The sequence below is a fragment of the Ambystoma mexicanum genome, chromosome 2p (genome assembly GCF_040938575.1).
Source record: "Ambystoma mexicanum isolate Mex_15411 chromosome 2p, UKY_AmexF1_1, whole genome shotgun sequence".
Taxonomy (NCBI): Eukaryota; Metazoa; Chordata; class Amphibia; order Caudata; family Ambystomatidae; genus Ambystoma; species Ambystoma mexicanum.
This window is the reverse complement of record NC_090923.1, coordinates 1278702229-1278724281: the sequence shown is the minus strand read 5'-3', so window position 1 is coordinate 1278724281 and position 22053 is coordinate 1278702229. Positions and strand designations below refer to the sequence as shown.

General features: G+C 45.3%; 1 protein-coding gene across 4 annotated transcripts in view; it reads left to right on the top strand.

Annotated features, from left to right (window-relative positions):
* The window catches only part of SNX29 (sorting nexin 29), a 2314491-nt gene that overhangs the window by 1279876 nt on the left and 1012562 nt on the right, over positions 1–22053 (top strand). For all 4 annotated transcript variants that reach the window (XM_069645593.1, XM_069645591.1, XM_069645595.1 and 1 more), the window contains one exon: positions 1853–1935. In XM_069645593.1, coding sequence (XP_069501694.1) covers positions 1853–1935 — 83 coding nt within the window. The remainder of the gene's footprint in view (positions 1–1852; positions 1936–22053) is intronic.

Sequence of the window (22053 nt, the reverse complement as noted above, 5' to 3'; positions counted from 1 at the left end):
GCCTGCAGACCAAACTGATCTTGTTTGCGTTTTTTGCCCGCAGCCATAATCTGCATGCAAATCCTAATAAATCTTTTATCTTAAAGTTTGCTGAAGGAAAAAGGAGTACATCGAGATTTACATGGTCTATTCATGAAGCAACTGTTAACCACACTATGTCTATACGTTATCTGGGATATACCCTTACTGGCAGGTATTCAGTAGCTATGTGGAAGGAGACACTGACTAATAAAAATTAAACCAATGACATCTCAAATGAAGATCATTCTCCAAGTTCTGTATGTTTTCTTTGCTTCCTATCATCCAATTCTACCTGTTAAAAGTGGAACCGATTATTCTATATGGTTTAGATGTATGTATAGCAGAGATGGACTCATTTCTCGACTGCCTACAGGGAAAATTGTGTAAAACCATATTGGGCCTGGCGCTCTCAATTCCAAATGATCTGATATGACATGATTTGGGATTGTTACCCCTGTCTGCAAAATGGCATTGGCGCATGTTAAACAACTATGCTAAAATGCTTGCTCCCCCGAGACAATCAATGTATGAGGAGCTTCATCTAATGGTTGTGGAGGGCCGACCACCCTCAATGTTAAAGTTCAGGAATAACATGAATCTAATGTTAGAATCAATTATGGTAACAAAGGAGGATTTAGCTGCCAGACTTCCTTGCTGTAAATGCAAATTTCAAACATATCAATGGTGTTTACTGTCTGATAGACTTGGTAGATCCAAAGCCTTCTATGAATATGCTAAATATAGGAGGCAATGGGGAGAGAAAGCAATGTATATCTTGCAATTCCCCTGAGAGAAAGCAAGGAAAATGTATATGCGTTGCAAACTGAGTCAACACCCAACAAATTAAAGAATACAGTATTGGGATAACGAAATTGTGAATGCTACAACTGGAAAATATCGTTTTTGCAATAACTCTAATGAATTGGAAACACTTAAGCACTTGATGATCTACTGTGCCCAATATGAAAATATTAGAATTTGCATATTTGAAGAACAGCTCTTCTCTAAGTCAGATCTCTCCAGGGAATCCTTATGGAGTTGATGCATGTGGGGGAACAGTTTAAACCTTCTTCTCAAACTTATTGGAGTGTTGTATCACATTGATGAAAAATTATTAGAAAACTAAATGAAATGAATTGGTATGTCCTAGCAGTTAATGGTGGTTTGTGTCATTGGAAATATATTCAAACATGAAGTTATTAATACCTCTGCTGTAGCTTATGCCCCTGTATATGAGTGACATTTTAGGTTATGTGTGTTTTGCAATGTAAACTTGTAATGTCTTATCAAGTAACAACTAAATGGGGTCCATTTAGGATGAACATGAATTGTGATGTAAGACTTGTAATAGTTTATAGAGTAGTACCCTTTTCTCATTTTAGTATACTTTTATGTTTTATTATTCTTTGAGGATGGGGGAGGGATGTTATAGGCAATGTTTATGATGTGGGGATTTTGGTATGATTATTTATGAAATATTTTGAAGATTAAGTTACAATGTTTAACGAGAAATTGTTTTTGTTGGTGAATGCTTTTAAAATGTATACAATATTGATCGTATCTTTTAATATTTTGTAAAGGTTTGATGCAAACCATATACAATAAAAAAAAAAACACAAAGTTCTCTCAGAACAAAAACTGATAGGTTTTTAAAAATTGTCCTCAACAGTCTCTCTCGTGTTCCCTACTTTTTAAGTCATTTCATTTTCTCTTTGTTTCAGTACTTCAGTACTTCACTGTTGGTATATTATGTACAGTATTTAGATCATTATAGATCCATTGATAAGATTTGCTGTTGTGTGATGACATTTGTATCATTTTCTAATTGTAGAGAAAATGAAGTACTGAAAGTTCAGCTTAAGAAGTACGTAGGAGCTGTTCAAATGCTGAAACGGGAAGGACAGACAAATGATGGTAAGCATCTTTGACCGCGCAAACCTGCTAGCTGTGCCCAGTGTATTACATCCTGTCTAGCATCCACACTTCAACATGGACATATGTGTTAAATGTCCTTTCAGCTGTGAATTGTATGGAGTGCTCTAATGAGTAGCATTGCTGTATTTCTCCAGTTTGTGCATTTAACCCTTTCTGAAATAAGATTTGGAATAGATTGCTTCTTCCAGTGCTAGCTGGAAAAATGTTTTGCCACGTGGCGTAAGGGTACACAGCGCTGCTCTGCCCAGCACTTATGCGCACTCCTTCACCAGACATGACGTAGCGGCCAGTATATATATATAGCCACAGTGGCCCATGACACTCAGATCCCAACTCGTCCTTTCTTTTCACACCCTTTTACTTCTCTCCCTGATGGTCTATCCTGCGTTGCCCTTTCTCCAACTCTTCTCCCCTCTCTTTTGTCTCTCCATCTCCCATCTCTCCCTACAATATGCTCTCTTTCTACTCCCCTGTGCTCTTCTAAACTACTCACTCCTCTCCACACTGATACTATTCTCCCCTCTCTCAACTCCTCTCCTCTCCACTACTAATCTACACTCCACCCACACCTTCTACTGCAGGCATTCTTCTTTCACTCTGTCACCTCTCATTCACTCTCTACACTCCCTCTGTTTGCTCCACTCACAAACCTTGCACGCCTACTCAAACCCAAGTACCACTTTCTCCTACCAACCAATACCTCACCTTGCACGCTCCTCCAGCAGTGCTCCTCCACACTCCTCTACACCTGTTACACTCACCTGGTATCCACAGGGATGCCACCCAGCCGGGTTACTCGCTGGTATGCTTCTCAGCTTTGCCCTGATGTGGTCTGCGGGGACGGTTCTGCCTGAAAATACTGACCGACTGGGGTAAGTATCCTCCCTCCACCCCTGTATGATTTCAGTCCCTCTGGCGCCCTCTCCTCACCTTGCGGTAGAATTAGGCGTGCTCTCCGTCCTGCCGTCTTTGCAGGGGCGCGTTGTCTTTCATGGGCGAGTGCGGTCCAGTTACTTCACTGACGCCGGCCCGTTTGATATTCTTCAGGTAGGTCTTATTGCTGTTCTTTAGTTTTGTTGCTATCCTGCATGCTTTTATTTGTTTAAAATGTCTCTTTTTTCTCCCTTAGGTATGCAGAGCTTCAGCGCGGTGAACTGGCTTGGTTGAGCCCCGCTGGTAAATAATGGCGCATTAAGAGCGCTATGATGTGGTAAGTAAGCGCTATGCGCAGCCCTGCGAAGTCTTGCCTTTGCTAACCTGTGTTTTCCTTCCTTGTAGGTCGCGGTGTTCTTCAGCACGAGTGGAATGTCCTGAGTGGTGCCAGCCGAGAGGCGACCAGCCAGGTAAGCCTTTTGAGCAGTTCGTAATTTGTAAATGTCTCTACTGCTTTCTTTAATGTTGCCTCTATCTTCCTCTTTCAGGTCGTTCTGTCCGGGAGGCGTGCAGATTCGAGGAAGCTGTTCTCAGTAGCTGCGAGTGTTTAAAGATGAAGACTGCAGGTAAGATGCTGCTTCTGATGATGTTCCTTTTGTCTCCTTGCAGGTTCTGCTTCTCTGAGGTTCGAGGGAATAGCTGGACACGGTGAGCGTCATGTTGCAAGCTGCAAAGTAACGCAAAGCGTGTTGTCTTGCTTGGGTGTGGTTTAAATAGCCCCAACAAAATAGTCCAGGTAAAGTAGTCCCTAGGCTACCACACCCAAAACACTAGACCGCATAGCTTAGTTCTTAGGAAACAAGCTATGTGGATGCCTCCATGTTGGCTGACAATACAATAAAGTAGTTCCCAAGCACATTGTTTTTCATGGTGTATGAGCCTGGCGCTGTAGGCGCCAGGACTGGCCTCATGAGGGCTTTTGAAGAGGATGCCAGGCTCTAGAGGCCCGAGTCCTGACTCCACCTGGCCAATGGGTTTGCCAGAGGGGGTTTTGGACGAGGGTCGTGACAGCACCCCTCTACACTGTCCGTCCTCCACTTAATATGTTGATCCTCCTCTCCTGGCCAAACCCTGGCTTTTGTGGTAAGTAAGATATAGGAGTTGGACAAGAGGACATATTTCAACACAACTCTTTATTTTAAATCGAAGAACGCCTTCTCTAAGCCCTATCATTATGAGTTCCTGTCATGACCCGCAGCCGCTGAACCGGGAGTCCTTGCCGCATACGGGCTGAAAAATGTCAGTTGCTGTGGAGGTTCTGCCAGCTCAACGGCCGATGGACTGCACCTCCCATCAGGCTTTGCAGCATGCACGCTAGCATACTGCATCACACGCAGACGTACACATGTCATACGCAAATCCAGAAACTGGCCCCCACGCTCCTGTCCTGACCCCAAGAGCGGTACCCTTGGGGTAGAGTCTGATCGATTGTGAAGCTCTTAAACCCACACAGGTCTTGATATGGAGGCTGCAGGGGACCCCTTGTCTGCAGTACTCCAGGCCATTAAAGCTTTACATTCTGACATGGAAACTGCCCACACTGCCCTGCACCAACAGATAGATAACCTCCAGAGTGGTAGACATGCCTTTCCCCCTGATGAAGATTTTGATATTCCTCTGGCATCAGCTCCCAGTGCTTCTGGTGCTCCCATTCCTCCTCCTGGGAACCCAATACCCCTGATCCTTCCTACCCCATTTCCTCTGCCCCCCTTCCCGAGGGGTTTCACGGGGACCCGAAAACGTATTGTACATTCTGTGGCGAGTCAGGAGGAGGACATGGACTCTTGTATGACATAATATACATGGTTTTATCAAAGTAACTAGAAAATGCATACCTTTCCCTAGCACTTTGGGTTGTCCCTACCAAAGTTACTAACTAAAGTGCTTTTTCGTCAGTCATGAATATCCTAAACATATAAGTGACCATGCCACTTATGAAAACTAACTTAAAAATTTGAGAACCCACTTTATAGCCAAGGCTTCCACTTCGACAGTATCCTGTGATTTTAACAAATAAATAACAGAGAATTACTTTAATAATGAAAAAATATCATTTAAAAAGAAAGAATGTTTGGTGGATGGTGTACGGGGTTAAAACAGGTGGGGAGGGGTTTGGGGCGGGTTTAAAAGCATAAGGAAATGGGGGCTCCCCCTAAATAAAAATATTAAAAAATGTGTTCTAAAAGTTTCATTGCAAAATCATTCTATGTGATTCAATTTGCTATAATCACATGGAACCCAGTGCTCCCTGGGGGAAAGTTTCCTGCTTGTATACAGTACAGGGTGTTCGATTCCATCGTATTCCTGGGAGAGAACAGCGCCAATCCCAACCTTAGAGGCGAGAACTCTTTGTTCAAGTCCGGCATCTTAAGGATGGGATCGCTGGAAAGGTTGTTTTTCAGTCCCATGAAACTTTCTCGATCTTCTGTCTCCAGAGTAGCTTTTGTGGTTGAGCATTTTTCAGCTGTTCCATCAGATTAGCAGCAAGACTGGAATAATTGGGGATGAATCGTCTGTAGTAACCCGTAAACCCCAAATTATCTCTTGTTATGTGGAGTAGGTGTTTTTAAAACTGCTTTTGCTTTGTGGTTGGATTAGGCCATTTCCTACAAACCCCTCACCCCCAGATATTTCACTGCTCACTGTCCCAGAGGGCATTTTCGTGGGTTGCCTCTGAGGCCTGCAGAGGACACTGAAATGTCACTGGCGCTCCATGAAGGCCGAAGGGCAAGACCTTTAAAGTGCCGGTTTCAAAGGTACTTGCCAATATTCTTTCATTAAGTCCAACGTGGAAATATATTTAGCTGTGCCCAATTTTACGATGAGTTTGTCTATCTTTGTCATGGGGTTGTTGTCAAACAATGATATTGAATTTAACTTCCTGAAGTAAATACAAAAACACCAGGACCGGTCAGATTTAGTAACGAGAACTAAATGGTAACACTAGGGCAGCGGTATTCAAACTGTGGGTCGCGGCCCCCCGGGGGTCCGCCGGTGCATCCCTGGGGGGCCCTGAGAGCTCAGCATGAAATGTAAAAAAAATTTTTTTTTTTTTTTTAGATTGGAAGAAATGGGCAGGGGTGGCTCACATAGTCGGCTGAAGCATGAAACTGTCTGAGGCAACAATTAAAAAGTGGTCCGCAGTTGTAAATGGATATTCATTCCTTTAGTCACAGACTGGGCCTCATTACAACTATGGCTGTATGGTAACAACGGTGCCGGTAAGCTACCGGCACTGTTGCTACCGTACCGCCGTAGTATGAGTTGTGCTTGCGGGTGCCTGACAGCCCGCCAGGTCTGACCTGGCAGGCTGAGCAGCACCCGCGAGCACAGCTGGTCGGATGCACCGGCTCCGGCTCAAATAGGAATGGGGATCTACCGGTACCGCCTAACTCCGTATGACCCAGTAATAGCCCATTCGCGGGTGCCGGACCCGGATGCAACTCCGGCAGCAGCCGTGCCGGTTTTACCGGCACAGCTACCGCCAGGGTTAGTAGGGTTGGAATGAGGCCCGCTGTTTCAATAGTACCCAACGGGGTGCTTTGTGTTAAAATGTAAGTAAATTGTGATATATTCAGCAACAATGGTCAAAATTACTACCTGCATAGTAAAGTAACTCATCAAACTGGTCCACATTGGCCAAAATGGTGGCCCATTTTGACTGGCCCACACTAGCATTTTACATTTTTGGTACAGGTATTGCCCTATAGACCAGTCAGAGCCTGGCGGCTCATCCATAATGGCTAGGGGGCGCCCACACAGTGGCCCCTCACCCATTATGGAGGAGCTAAGGAGTCAGCCCAGTGAAACAGTGAGCACTCCCTCAGCTGCTTTTTCCAGCTGATGGAGTGCTCCTAGGCTGGCTGAACAGTCAAAGGGAAACACTGTTTCCCTTTGACAGTTCAGTTTAGTTCCCCAGCCGCACATGCTCACTGAGCCATGCAAGTGCTGGGGCGTTTTGCTTGGGCAGCATTGCATAGCTCATTGGAAATGCTGGCTGGGGCACTGCATGTCTGTATGTCCGAGGGGGAGCTCCTGCGCCTCCTCGCACATAAGGACAGAGCAGCCTGGAGCAGGGCGTTTCAGCACCCACACGCAGGCCAATGCAGAAGGTACGTTTATGTTCATTATTTTGTTTTAAACATGTGTATGGAGGAGTGTATGCTTATGTTCTGAGTGAGTGTATGGTGATGGATGTTCGTGTGAATGATAGAGTGATTGCTGTATGAATCTGCAGCACCTTTCATACACACATAATCATGTTGATTGTGTTAGGCTGGTTGTGTTATCTATCATAGATGTCCAGTAAAAAATGTTATGCCTGTCCCCTGGTCCCCCCAGCACCAATTCCAAACTGTTTAGCTATTTGCCAATTTTTTTGTTAAAATTAAGCTCTACAATGCATTGTAACCCATTATTTAAAAATAATTCACAGGGGGAACTCGGCCCCCCCAAACCCCTCTTAATTGGTTTGGGCTCCCTCACTATGCTCGGTCGCTATGGCATTTTTGGGGGAAATAGTCATGCCCCTCCACGATGGTGGGAGCACAATGGGCGGGAACCATGGGATATTGGTGGGAGCAGAGTGTGGAGAGCCCAGGGTGTGTGATGGGGTGGGGAGAGACCAGGGACTGGGTAGGAGTGGGGTGGGGGAGCCCAGCGACTGTGATGGGAGCAGGTGACGGCGCGCAATACATACTGTCCATTTGGCATTTCTGGGGGGCCCCGGCAAAAAAAGTTTGAAGACCACTTTCCTAGGGACTTTCCGATGGTCCAATTATATCAGCCCTCAGCTTGTCCTTTATTTTCTGTTCTATCACTTTCTTTCTGGCTTCAGGAGTCCTGTAAGGCCTCAGATTTATGTTTTTTCCTGCAGGTGTTTTAATAAAATGACATAAGTTGGTAACTCTTCCCCGGTTGCTCTGAGAATACATCGTGAAACTGGACTAACAAATCTTGAATATCGGCCTGTTGGGGGTTTGACAACTCAGGGAAAATGAAGGTATTTTCCTTATCTACATTGGTGAGGAGGGCTGCCGTAGTGACAGCGGTCTTCTCACTATTATCTGCTTTCACTATTTGAGTACGTTTATGTGATAAACTTTTGTCTTTTGACATCTATCTGGTTGCGATATGGGGTAGTTTAATGGCCGTTTTAGATCAAGGACTTTATAGGGACCATGCCATTGTGATATTTCGTTTTCAGATAGGGTAGAAGGACCAGTACAGACTGTCCCACCGAAACAGTGTAGCCAACTGCATGTCTGTTATAGACAGCCTGTTGTTGAACTTGGGCCTGTCCCAGATGTTTCTTGACAATCTCTCATACAGCTTTTATAAGGGGACTTCAGTTTCTGTGCCGTTTGTGAAATTAGCAATGTACATGTCTAAGCCATCTTGAGGTTCTGTGAGGGGTCAGAAATTAGAGCAGGACACAAGGTTGTCATGTTTTCACAAAAAATATATTTATTAAAAGAAAAAGGGTTGGGAAAATGTCTCTCTGGCCCTATGCTAAAGAGGAGTGTGCCTGTCTATAAACCAAAATGAAGAATCCGTACGTTTCAGGATGTCAATAACTGAAAAAACCGTCCTTGTGCCCAAAACGTCCTATCCTGACCCTCCCACTCTAAACAAATGATGATGTGTAAGGAAAATATGTTCAAATGGCCAAAAAGTGTTCACAATTGAAATAAGTATAATTCCAACAAAGAATGTCTTCCTCCTTTGGTTCCAGAGGGTGGATCCCTTCCCCGGAATTTTCAATTGTAAAACAAATGGTCACTTTTGAAAACAGTTAATTGTTATCTTGTTAGGACTGTGAGAAACCAGGAGGTGTCTCACCCACTGGTCCCCGGGGATCTGTCATCCAGGTGGCCAGGACACATTCATCACTTTTGGATCCAGTTCCTGGGGGTGGACCAATGTGGGAGGATCACCTTGTTGAGGGGTCTTCAGGGAGGGAGACACCGGATGGCGAGATGCTGTATCTCCTTTCCTGTAACATTTTTACCCCACCCTACTGGGTAGGATACATAGGAACTTTACCCGCCACCCCCTTTTCCAACATGAAGACTTTCACACAGACTGCCCGCTATGGGTGAAAACAGACTAACATCCAGCCAGTATACCTGACCTGTCCCAATAAAATGGTCGGGCGAGGTCAGGTAATTATTGACCATAACACACACCTGACTTCCATTAAGCTTCCCACGCGGATAAAAGGTGGAGCACGAGAGCACCCTCTGATCGAGGCAAAGCAAACGAGGAAACAGCAGTTACAAGGCAGCAGCTGAACCAGAGAGGGGATCGCAAGGAGGGAAGTTCCCTTGACCTTTCTGACAAGGAACCTTTACTTTCAAGAAACCTCAAGACTATAAAGCGTAACACCAGGAAACCAGACTGAAGAATCCTGCATTGTGTGTCAGCGATACCCGGGGCCCTCCCGCATCATTAATCAAGGAGGGGAGAAGAACCAGCCGCCGAGATACCGCCCTTGGCTCCAAGAACAAGGCAGTGTCAGAGAAATCAACAGATCTGGGGGGTTGGAGAGACTGACACAAGACCGGTCTGTGTTGAAACCAAGGTTGAGAACAGGACTTGGGACACACCATAATGGACAAGCAATGGGCATTATACTGTGGACTGATGAAAAACATCTCCTGCTCTTCACGATACAGGCGTATACATTATAAAATAATACATTGAAAGCACTACACTCCGTCCAGATTAAAGAGTATATTTCCCACAACTGACGGTAAATGTCCCAGATGCAGGAACGAAGATGCAGACACATTCCATATGCTATGGGCATGCACTCGTTTAACTGTATATTGGACGTATGTGTGTGACACATTAGATACTATGTCAGACCAACCTATTGAATGGTGTCCAACTATGTGCCTACTGGGGGTAGTGGAATAAATGAATCCTACCTGGCGCAAATTCCTCAACCTTAGCATACTATTGGCAAAGCAAGCGATCTTGATGCAGTGAAAATGCAGAGAACCACCTACGAAGCATGATTGGGAGAGGGATATGACCCGGGCAAATGACTGTGAAGAAATATGTCAAACTATTACCCACACAGAGTCGCCCCAAAGATATATGGAGCAGATACAGGCAATATCTCTTTGACAAATGCATGGAAGAAACAAGCTCAGAAGCATTGTAGCTATGTGTATAAGGTACACCCAAGAAATGGTGAGTGCTGGCACGAACATTGTCAAAACGCATGCAATAAAAGACGCAAGTAAAGTTGAACTGCTGTTCAGCGATTGAACTTTGAAGCCAAAATACGATATCTTTCGAGACAGTGGTCCGGCACTGCGTGTGTGCTCAGTCGAAGGTCTCTGTAAGGTATCCAACTGAGAAGTGGCAGAAGGGAAAGTTAACAAGTTGTAAAGAATTGTGAATCGAAGTGGTCGTGTGACGGGTCAAGCAAAATCCCACACACAGTCGAAAGTCTTCGATGTTGATTCAGTAAAGAAAGTTTGTTTTTAAGTAGATAAATTTGTCCGAGCCCAGCAGAGGGAGACTGATTAAAGATGTTGTGTTAAAGCGGGTCTGAACCTGGCAGAGGGGGACTCAGTGTGAACAGTGAACCACCCGAGAAATTGGATACGTGAAAATCCTGAGAATGTTGTATCAAAGTGGGTCTGAGCCCTGCGTAGGGCGACCCAAGGTGAATAGTGAATCACCAGAGAAATTGTGTACATGTGAAATCCTAGGAAAGGAACTTTAATGTTTGTTTGTCGCATCAGGCCCTCTGATGTAAGAGACTTTGAATGGCAAAGAGAGTTTAGAACAGAAGTCCCTGATGCTAAGTTTTCGAACTGCATCATCATGCTAGAGAAGCCAAAGGGTGTGCTAAGCTCGAGTGTTCCGCCTTGTCCCATGCTGAAAACGTGGGGAAGGGAAGCCAATCGCTTGAATATCCAGACATATCCTTTCTTGAACACTTTTCTTTTGCATTACATTGCTTACCACACTATTTGTATTTAGAAGTAAGGATTGGCAATAGGTTTATTAGTGTAGGCCCTTCTATTTTGACAAGACACAACTAGCACTGCATTATTATTATTTGATGGTCATAGCTTGCTCCCATCTTTAGATTTAGTATTAGATAGGTGTTTTTCAAACCCAATTGAAGTTCAATAAACACCTTGAACTGTGATCACTTGTTTCCATTTTACTGTTTGATACCATGCCTTCCTTATAGGACTCAGAAGATTCCTGTTTAGGCAGCCAAGTCTTTAACAGTCTTTCCTTAATTCAACCTTCTCTGCATTCTGGATATCATTGTCTTTCTTTAACATCGAACTTTCCAGATTACAATAAGCAAACACCAATCTTTCCTTTACTATTTCTTGGGGCTTGCAAACTGCCTGCTGTTCTCTCCGCCAGGACTTTTATATTTATCTCAATCGCTTGCTGTCTTGCTTGTCAGGATTTCTCATATATATTTCCTTCGCCTGGTGTCTTTGGCTTACCAGAACTTCTCAAGTGCTACTCTGTTTCATTAATATTGTGGGTATGGGCCTTGGATTGATATATATACTCGTGGTAAGGTTTCTTTAATCCAGCCTCACATTTACGTTTCAGATATTCACAGTGCATTGGGGTTTGCCTGTCTGCTTTCTGGAATTCAAGTAAGCCTTTCGTCGTATTCGCAAAGTTACAGTGTTCAAATTGCTGTTGGCATGGTCACCGGAACGCCTTGGGGTCCCCACAAGCTTCGGGTAGAGTCACCGGCTTTCTCCAGCGTCTCCGGTCGGGTTCGCGCTTCTGCGACATGCTTCTGTCATCTGCTTTCCAATTTAGAGGTTGTAGACTTTCTTCCGGCCTCCCTCGTGACTTTGGGATTGTACATTTGCTTCCCTTCAGGATCCGAAATGGAGTAGGGCAGCCTCTCGACTCGCTCAGCGTCCGGGACCTTCCTCGCAGCCCAGCGTCTCCACAGCACTTCAGTCTCTGCCTCTGCGTCTCTCCCCTGGCGGCCTCCTTTGCTCTACCATGCCGGTACGTACTGTTCGTGAGCTCTTGAACAGGAGCCGTCTTCTCCTTCACTGCCTCCCCGAATAGTGCGCTTGTTGGGTTTAAATGTCAGTGCATATGTGCTTTAGAAAATCAACTAGACTGCTCTTTGCGTTTCAAGTTCTTGGTACATGATTCAAACTCCTGCATCTTCCTCACCTCAGTAGTTGGAGAATTCTGGGAGTTGAAATTCCTGGATGTTGTTAACCACATAGTATTGGAATAGCTTTGTTTACTGGTTTTTCAATAAGGAACCATAGAAGAAAAAGGTGTTAAGTTTCAGCAGCGTGAATTAGTATCATGGTTGTGTGTTTGGCCATAAAAACAAGAGGGTTCACTTCTCCCACCAGCAGGAACATGTATCTGACAGTATGCCATGAGGTTCTGGGGCACTAAAGGGTCTTCCTCATGGAAAGGGGTCTTGGGTATAAGGGGGTTTTCCTCATGGGAAAGGGGGACATACTGTGTCTCATCCAACGAAGTCATGACATCTCTACGGTAGCTGTCTCTTCCCATGTACTCCACCCTCATGAAACGCCCCCAGGGTCAGGATCAGGTAGTGACTGCCTTCCCCTGGCCACATCAGAGGAGGTTACTGCTGGGAAATCTGTGAATAACTCCACTGGATTCATCACAGATCCCTTCCATATAAAAGCTGAAATGGAAAATATTGCAGAGAAGCTTTTGGAGTTTTCCTGATTGCAATAAGAGCCCAGGGTATCATCACGTTTCAATTCTTTCTATCAGGCTCTACCAGCTTTCTTAATAAGCATTTCAATGTCTTGTTTGTTTGGGGATGATATATAGAGGTCCATAGGGTTTTGATATTTAGGAACCCTTTTACTTTTTGCATCAGATGGACATGAAGGTTGTACCCTGATCAGTAAGAATTTCTTTAGGGAACCCTACCCTGCAGAGGAAAGGCAACATGTGTTTTAAATTGTGTTGCGTTGTATCATTACGCAAGTGAAAGGCTTCTGGATATGGAGTGGCATAGTCAAGGATTACTAGGATGAAGCAATATCCCAATTTGGAGGTTTGTAAGGGTCCCACGATATTCATAGCAATCCTGGAGAATTGCACACCAATAATTGGCAGGGGCTCCAAAGGAGCAGGTGGTACGGAGTGTTGGATGTCTTTTGACCTATTTCACAAGTAGACATGAAATTAGCAACATCAGAAAAGACACCGGGCTAGTAGAGCCTAGGTATTATGTGGTACTATGTTTTCCCTATCCCTTGATGTGCTGCAGTCAAATGGGTGTGTACTCATTCTAACAGTCGGCCCATGACTGTGGGATTTAACTAGTTGCGTTCGGTGGGTTCCCTCTGGTGTTACATCGCCTCTGTATAGTATCCCTTTTTATAAAGAAGAAGGGACTGGCTTGAATACGCCCAGCTTCTTCTGAGATTACTTTGGTAAAGGCTTCCGTGAGGATGGGATCACAGGGGTCCAAATTCAGATTCCAGAAGCAGGAGCTGAAAGTAGCGCCTGGGTGTCAAGGATGTGCCTCTGACCAGGAGTTATTCCTCTGACCCAGGAGCTGTTAAAGTCTCAAATATTTTCTTAGGATTGTGTACTCATAAAGAATTAGTTGAAAAAACAATCTGCAAAAGATTCTCAGAAAAAAACTTTATAGATATAGGATACACTTTTTTATTCACAAAAATGGTGGAACTTGCTTTTATTTACAATCTGTGATAAGCACACGAAAATGCATGACCACCCTCACCCTCTATTTGGTGTTATGGTGCTCTGTCTTGCACAATTACCGACCATCTTTTTATTATGATCTTGTGCAATGCAGCTTCATATTTATTTCCCTTTTATTTACTCTTATGCCAGCCTCCCTCTTGGTCTCTCGATTGCTACCTCACATGGTCATTATTAATTTCTGTCGCTACAACCATGACTCTGTCACTTGAACACTTACTGTTGCTACAACTATTGCTTTTGCTATTCCCCTCACTGACATGTTGCTTTTAGTTGTTGCCTCTTTCTCTGCTCTCACCTTGTTCTTTCTCCTGCTGCTGCACCCTAAATCTGCTCCACCCTATCCCTTCACTTTTTAGGTGAAAAAATAGGGTAAGGTTTTAAAAGTAACTATGTTTATCACATGCTCATTCCTTCGATAAATCCATGGCTCTGGGAATAGGCTTGTCCCCAGACGAGTGGCAGTCCCTGGTGCCACTATGCCCTATACAATGGAAGAAGGCGGCGATACCCTACTTGGGGGTTCAGGTCCCAGCAATCCCAAGGGAAATAAACCACGCAAATTTCCCCCCGCTTGTTAAAGAGATGGAGGGTGACCTGCGGCGATGGGCGGCCCAAGAAATCTCACCAATGGGGCATATTACGGCTTGTAAAATGAACCTCCTCCCCTAGGTTTCTGTATGCCTGTTCATCCTTACCGGTCGCAATCCCGTTGCCCATACTTCGCAGTCTACAGAGGAAAATGCTACAATTTATCTGGAGGGGCAAAAAAGCTAGGATTCCCCCAAAAAACGATGTTGGGTAGTGCAAGGCTAGGTGGTCTAGGTGTCCCAGACCCACAGGGCTACCAGGTGGTGGCACAACTAGTGCACATCCAGGCGTAGCAAATAACCACCAAATGCCCCAGATGGGTGGAATTGGAGCAATCCTGCTTAGCTCTCCCCCTGCGCTTTCTTCCACACATTCCTGCCCCACCCCCTGCTGCGGCGGCGATGGGATGGATTATTTTCCACTACTAAACACACAGTATGCTCCTGGGACTGGGCTGTGAGGCGCAAGGGGATCCCAAGAGGCCTTGGTCCCTCTTCCCCAGTCTTCGGCAATCCAGCATTTTCACCCGGGGCGAACCCCCAGAACTTCAAAAACTGTATGGCGGGGGACTTGAAACTTTGGACCATCTTTTTGAGGGAGGCCTGCACCATACCTTCAAACAATGTAAGGGGACGTTTCAGCTCCAGGAAAGGGACAGATTCTCCTACATTCAGCTTCGCCATTGGTGTTCTCACCCTCAAACGCTTCAGGCAGCGACACACACCCTTACCTCCCTCGAATTGACCCTCAAAGACCTCCCGGCCCGGGGAAAAATTTCCACCTTATACAAACGTTTCCTGGGCGACTTCTTGGCCTCAAAGACCTTATGCATGGCGCAATGGGAAGCAGACATGGGACATCCCATGGAGGACCAATATTGGGTGGACATTTTGACACAGACGCATTCGTCATCCCTCTGCATCACCAACAGAGAGTGTGCCTAAAAAATCTTGCTACGCTGGTACTATCCGCCCCTCAGGCTACATCACATGAACCAGGCGCTCGACCCGGCCTGCTCGAGACTCTGTGGTCAACCAAGAACCTTCTCCCACATGTGGTGGACATGCCCAAAGGCGCAACAATTCTGTGTTAGGCAGAATTCTGTGCAGCCCCTTGGGGAACACTGAAAAAAGACTAAGACTACAGGAGTAAGCAGTAAACCTAATTGGTAGCAGTCTGCACCACCCAGATTTACCTGGTAGCTGTGGCTGAGCAGGCAGACCTCTCTCAAGAAGAGTAGGGCAGTATGCAGAGTATACACAATAGGGCCAAAACACAGTAGAGCAAACAAACACTGACCAGAGCTTTGTATAAAAAGTATATAATTATTTATTTAAAACACACTTTATGGCATATACTAGCACTCTCAATCAAAAGCAAGTTAAAACACAGTCAGGTAAAGTATACACACCTCCCTTAATAGTTATCAGACAAGTCAGGGTTAAAACACTACTATTTGTTAGAACAGATGTGAGCGCTTAACCAAGATGGCACTCTGATAATGTAGTTAAGGGGAGAGAAAAAGGCAGAGCATAAGAATAAAACAGTTCCCAACACTTTTAGGAATTCAGAGCAAGGGGAGAAAGGCAGTTTATACTGTAGAGCCAAAGTTCATAGGCCAGGCCCACTTTAAATGGAGCAAAGCGAAATGTGCCCAGGATCACACAGTTTAAAGTGCACTGAAAGTCTTTGCAGAGTGTTCAAAAGAGGTTGGAGTGATTCAAAAGATATAGTTAGAAGGCCTGGAGCCAACCAGTTTAGAAGCCAAGGATGTAAGGGTCACCTTTAGCAATCTGTAGAAAGGGAGGCCAGACAGGACACAGTACCTTAAAGAGAAAGGAAGCTCCAGTGGGGGCAGTTGTTCCTGGCAGTGGTTGAAGTTCATGGTTCCGACCAGGGGAAGAGAAGATCTCGCCGAGGAGGGAAAGTGGAGTCGTTGAACTACACAGGGATGAAACCAGCTGTGGAGTTCCTGATTAGAAGGTGCGGTCCTTTTATTCGCGGTCAAAAGTGGTGAGCTTGGCTATCCGGCCGCCGGGGTGCTTGGCACAGGTGATTCGACCAAGAGACGTCTTTGGAAGGCGAAAAAAGGGTGAACTGGTTGATCCCTCCAGCTCAGGGGAAGAAGACTCGTCCAGCAGAAGATCTTCTCTTGTCGTCGGGAAAGTGGTAAGGTAGTTGCAGCAGGGCTTCACCGGTGGTGTCGTCGTTGCAGATGGCTCAGCTTCTTCCCTCTTCCGATTCTTAGGTCCTGTGGCGACTTCTGAAGTTCCAGTCCCAAAGGCCCTGCTTTTATGCAGAAAACCCCCCATTCATCAGCCTAGCTGTCAATCACACATGCTAAGTGGTGAGCCGGGCGGCTCACCACTGGGCCAATCAGAGTAGAGTGCGACTTGGGTAGCTAAGGCAACGCAGTCCAGGGTGCCAATTCCCCCCTCCACCCTCCCTGTGGAACCCACACAGAGTGGCACCAGTTGGAGGGCTTCTGTGCCCGCCAAAATAGTGGAACAAAGGGCTCGACCTTGGTCAGAGTTACAAAGACGGACACAAACGCCATTTTAGAATCGAGTTCTGGCAAAAAGACCCAACCGGTGATTTAATATTAAATAAACCGGCGGTATCTTTAACATTGCACCAAAAAGTGGTGCGTTTAAAATCAATGGGAAAATCCTATAGAGAATATTCTGGTGGAATATTTTGCGTGGTAACCACTGCCACCAGCCAGAAACTCGACGAGGGGGGACGGGATAGTTCCCCCTCGAAAACAGACTCGGGGGCAATCGAATTACCCCTTACCAGTACTTCCACAATATGATAGTTTGTACTGGTTCTGTTCGCAATTTTGGACTAGTAAAGCCAATGTTGACTTTACATGCCCTGGGAGACAGTAGTCAGTCCCAGGGTATGGAGTCTGTTTGGGGGTCATTGTGACACCCCTTTGGTACTGCACTGAGGGTGCTGTGTTCCACACATACAGAAAAACAGATGATACCCTATGGAGTATAAAGAAACCCCATAGCCCATAAGCACATTACAAGTCAAAGACATACCTCAAATCATACCTAAGAGTGGGAGTAAAAGAGTCTCACTCTTAGCATGAGAATAAAACAAACCCCAAAAATCCAGCAAAGCTGCTGGGGGACTCACTAGGTTTGGGAAATTAGCCTTATAAGAGAATTCTCCCTAACATTCTGGAGACAGTGCCTTGCCACCATTGAAGAGATCACCCAGGCAGCACTCCCACTGGAGCCTGAGCCCGTTCTCCTGGGCGCGCCGGTCCCCGGGATCTATCCTAGATCGGGAAAAAGAGCAAAACTACTGACCGAGTGCCTCCTGGCGGGGAGAATAGTGGTTGCCCGCAACTGGAAATCTGCCGACGACCCCTGCGTGTCCCAATGGTGGGGAAAGGTGTGGGACATATTGATCGCAGAGAAAATTACAGTGGCTAGAGCAGGGCTGATACATCGGTTTCAGAACATTTGGGCCCGCTACTAGACTATGACCAGAGATTACTGGCTCTAACTTGCAAACCCCAAGGGGTCAGGAGGGTCCTGGATGTCGAGGGTCTCCCCGGGGGGGGGCGGGGGGAGAAGAGGAGCCGAAACAGAGCAGAGGACACAAACTGCTAAATGATAGTCCTAGCAAGCGGCCATGGGGAGAGGAGAGAAGGGGGGAGTGATCACACCTACGATATAATGTTTAACATATACTGTGAATGTGATGTTGTTGCCACCCTGCTTTGATTTAAAATAAACATATTAAAAAAAAAAAGTCACTCTGGTTGTGCTTTTGGTTAGGACTAGAAAATGGCTTTATGTATGGTGCAGCTTTTGAGTAGACTAAATGTTAAGATGTTTGCTACATGGCTCAAGCCAAGGTCTTTTGCAGGGGCTATTCAACCATATTTTAAGGAACTCTGGAGAATGACTGACTGAGTTATACCTGCTATGATTCCAACCTGAGATAAATAGATTTTACAGAGTTAAGACCCCTGCATCGTGTGCATTAACCCACTAAGAAATTTCACTAACAGGATATGTGCAAATTGGTTGATATCTCAGTGTGTAGCTGCAGAATAATGGCAACATTGTTATATATTAAACTGCACCAAAACATTAGTTTGTTTATTTCCTGTATAGCACCCTGAGGTAGCTAGGCGCTTAACTTTTGGAGTTAGTTAAATACACAGTATAAATACAGGTTACAGGTGAGAAAGCAATACAATTTACAATCAAGTAAAAAAATGGGGCTGTGGGTATCAGGGGAGGTTACACGTATAGGGATATCAAGGAAAAATCAAAATTTACAGTAATATACAGAGATGTATCAAAAAAGCAGTCAAAATAAATCGTGATTTACAGTAATATACAGAGATGTACATATAGCTGGCAGTCAGAGTCTGTGGTAGATATTTACACGGTTCATTGGGTGGGCGAGATCGTGGAGGAGAGCCAGGTTTTGACTTTGAAGCGAAAGGCTAGAAAAGAGTGTTTGATTCTCAGCACTGGGGGCAACGCGTTCCAAGTTTTGGCAGCTAGAACTGGAAAGCTGGTTCCGCCTGATTTTTGGAGTCTGTATTTGGGAATGCTAAGGCAGTGTGCATAGTTGGCTCTGGTGGGTCTGGTTGTGGTTTTGGCACAGAATTTGTCGGCCAGGTATTTGGGGGCAGTGTTATTGAGACATTTGTGGGTGATCAGTGATTCTATCTTTTATAGGAAGCCAGTTGGCCGTCTGTCTGGCTTCGGATACGTGGTCCGTCCGTGGGATGTTGAGGGCTGCTCGGAGGTTGTTATTTTGCAGGATTTTGAGTTTTTTAATGTTTTGCTTGCTGGTACCGAGGTAGAGGGAGTTACAGTAGTCAAGGTGTGACAGTATCAGAGCTCTCGCTAGAGTGATACAGCTTTGGATGATAAGAACGGTCTACAGGCCGTTATTAGTTTCGTGGTGTAGGCTGAGGAGGAGGTTGTGGCATTGACCTGTCGTGAGATTGATAGTGTGGAGTCGAGGTATACCCCAAGTGTTTTGGCATTTTTTTGAGACCTTGATGATGATTCCATCTATATTAAATGAGTTGTATAGTGGGTTGAGTTCTTGGAGGCGTTGTTTGGTGGCAATGAGTAGGAGCTTGGGTTTGTTGTTGTTTAAACACAGCACGTGCTTGGCCGTCCAGTCTTGAATTTTGCTGTATATTTCATTTAGTAGGGAGGAGTCGTTGTCATAGGAGCTTGAGAGCGTGATGAGTATCCGAGTATCATTAGCGTAGTTGGTGTATGGGACATTCATTTCATCTAGGAGGTCGAATAACATCTTGGTAAAAAAATGTTATATAGGGTGGGGGAAAAGCAAGAGCCTTGTGGAACTCCGCAGAAGATGGGCGAGGGGTCTGCTGATGCATTATCTGAGAAGACCCTCATGGATCTTTCGGCTAGAAAGGATTGGACCCATTTAGCTGCATTGGGAGAGAAGGATGCTGAAGTGGTTAGGTGAGATGTTAGGATGCTGTGGTCGACTATGTCGAAGGCTGCAGATGGATCAAGGAGTAGAAGGAGGCATGGGTGGCCTTTGTCTTTGGCTTCATCCATTTGGATCTTCAGGTCTAGAAGGGCTGTCGCAGTGCCGTGTCTAGGTCTGAAGCCGGATTGGCAGAGGCATAGGAGGTTTTGTGTTTCGAGGTGGTTCTGAATTTGAATGTATGCTGCTTTGTCGATGATTTTTAGCAAGAGTGGGACGGTGGTGATGGGGCGTTAGTGGGAATTCTTGGGTCTAGTGTGGGTTTCTTGATGAGAGGTTTGACCCAGGCGTCTTTGAGATTATTGGGAACTGAGCAGGAGGTGAAGGAGGAGTTAATGAGAGTAGTGATGAAAGGGGAGACGTCTTAGGCTCCTTCTTTTATGATGAATGATGGACACATGTCACCTTGACATTTCGATGGTTTGAGGCCAGCAATTATAGACTCTACCTGAGCTGTGGTGATAGGGGAGAATTCAAATAGTTCTATATTAGAACAAGGTTTGTGGGTTTGGCTGGCATTGGTTGTGCCTTTTGTAGCTAGGAGAGTTCTTTTGGTTTCTATTTTAGCCTGCAGTAGAGCTATTTTGTCTAGTAGTGCCTTCTGGATGTTGGCACACACACAGATATAATCTTTGACGCAGGTGGATTGGGGTGGAATGGGTGATTCCATTTCCCTAAGTATGGTGAAGGGTTTTTACATTGGAGTTGCCATTTTGTATTCTATTGTTGAATGTGACGCTTTTGGTTTTGATAATGTTTTTTTTGTAACTGGCAGCGGCTGTCTTGAAACAAGCCTTGTTTTCAGGGGATGGGTTTTTTATCCATTTGGTTTCAGCAGATCTTTTAGATTTCCTCAGGGCTTTCAGTTCTGGAGTGAACCATTTGTTTGTGACTGTGTTGTTTTGCTTTTCTGGCTTTAATGGGGGCTATTTGGTCCAAGGCCAGCAGTAGGTTTATATTGAACAAGTTGACTAAGGACTCTCGGTCTAGTTTCATGGAGGGATCAGGGTTAAGTATCGGCTGGATGAGGGGGCGGAGCGTCTCAAGTATGATGGCTTTGTTGTTTCTGGTTGAGGCCTGGGGTGCTTGCGCGGTCACTGGCGAGTGATGAGGGAAGTCTAGCTCAAACTGGATAATGTGGTGGTCTGACCAGGCACATGGAGTGTTTAAGTTTATATTGATATTGCAATTTAGGGTTCTTCCTTTACAGTGGGTGGGTCCCGATATGCTTTGTTCAAAGCCTAGATCGAGGAGGGACTGTAGGGCGTGAGTGTCTAGGGGGTCTTTGTATGCTAAGTTTAGGTCTCCTAGAAGCAAGATTTTAGATGAGTGTTTAGTGTGGTTGTAGGGTAGGATGGAGATGATGTCTTCAAATGTTGAAATAGGACCTGGCGGTCTGTAGATCAAGTGTATCAATAGTGTACTTTGGGCAGAAAGTGGCAGTTTTACAGACTTGAGTTCCCCTTATTGGAAAGGCACGGAAATTAATTCTGTTACGCAGAGGTGGGTTTTGGCAATTCCACCGCCTTTGCTAGTAGTCCTGTCAGCTCTCGTGATGGTGTATTTATCTGGAACAGTGAGCATGAGGGAAGGGCCTGCTGCTGGATGTAGCCAGGTTTCAGTGATTGCCAGCAGGTCTAGATTATTGGCTAGTATAAGGTAATTTATGAAAAATGATTTAGAAAAGCCAACTAACACAATTTATTATGTGGTTTCCCTTAGGAGCCACATACAGCATACTTTTTTTTAAAAAAAAAACAAGTTTTATTGATTATTAAAACCAAACAACAATACAAACCAAACACACAGTGCATTTTACAACAGTTCAATTGTGAAACACGTAATCATGGTCACTGCTCCCCCCATACCACCCCCCTGTATGAGCCTATTTTATTCCTCTCCATCTATATCTGTTGCACGTGGCGAGGTCTCGCTTGCCGTGGATTCTGTCGGAACTTGTAGTGCTCCAAACAATTCTGCTACTAATGATTTCAAAGCCATCAGGGTTCCCGCCTCTTCATACCCCCCTGTATTGCTCGCCTCTTGCCACACCATCGTTTCAGCCTCTGCCCATTTCTGCAACTCTCTTCACCATACCTCCACCCGTGGTTTATGACACGTCTTCCATCCCATGGCAATCCTTCGTTTTGCAAGCACATATGCCAGATCTTTCAGTTTCCTGACATGCTTAAGTTTCTGTGATCTGGGAAACCCTCCCAGCAAGCAGGCCCAGGCAGTGTCTACGATGATCTTTACCCATTTTTCCGCCAGTTTCTGTGCCACTTCTCCCCAAAAATGCTCAATTACTGGGCATGA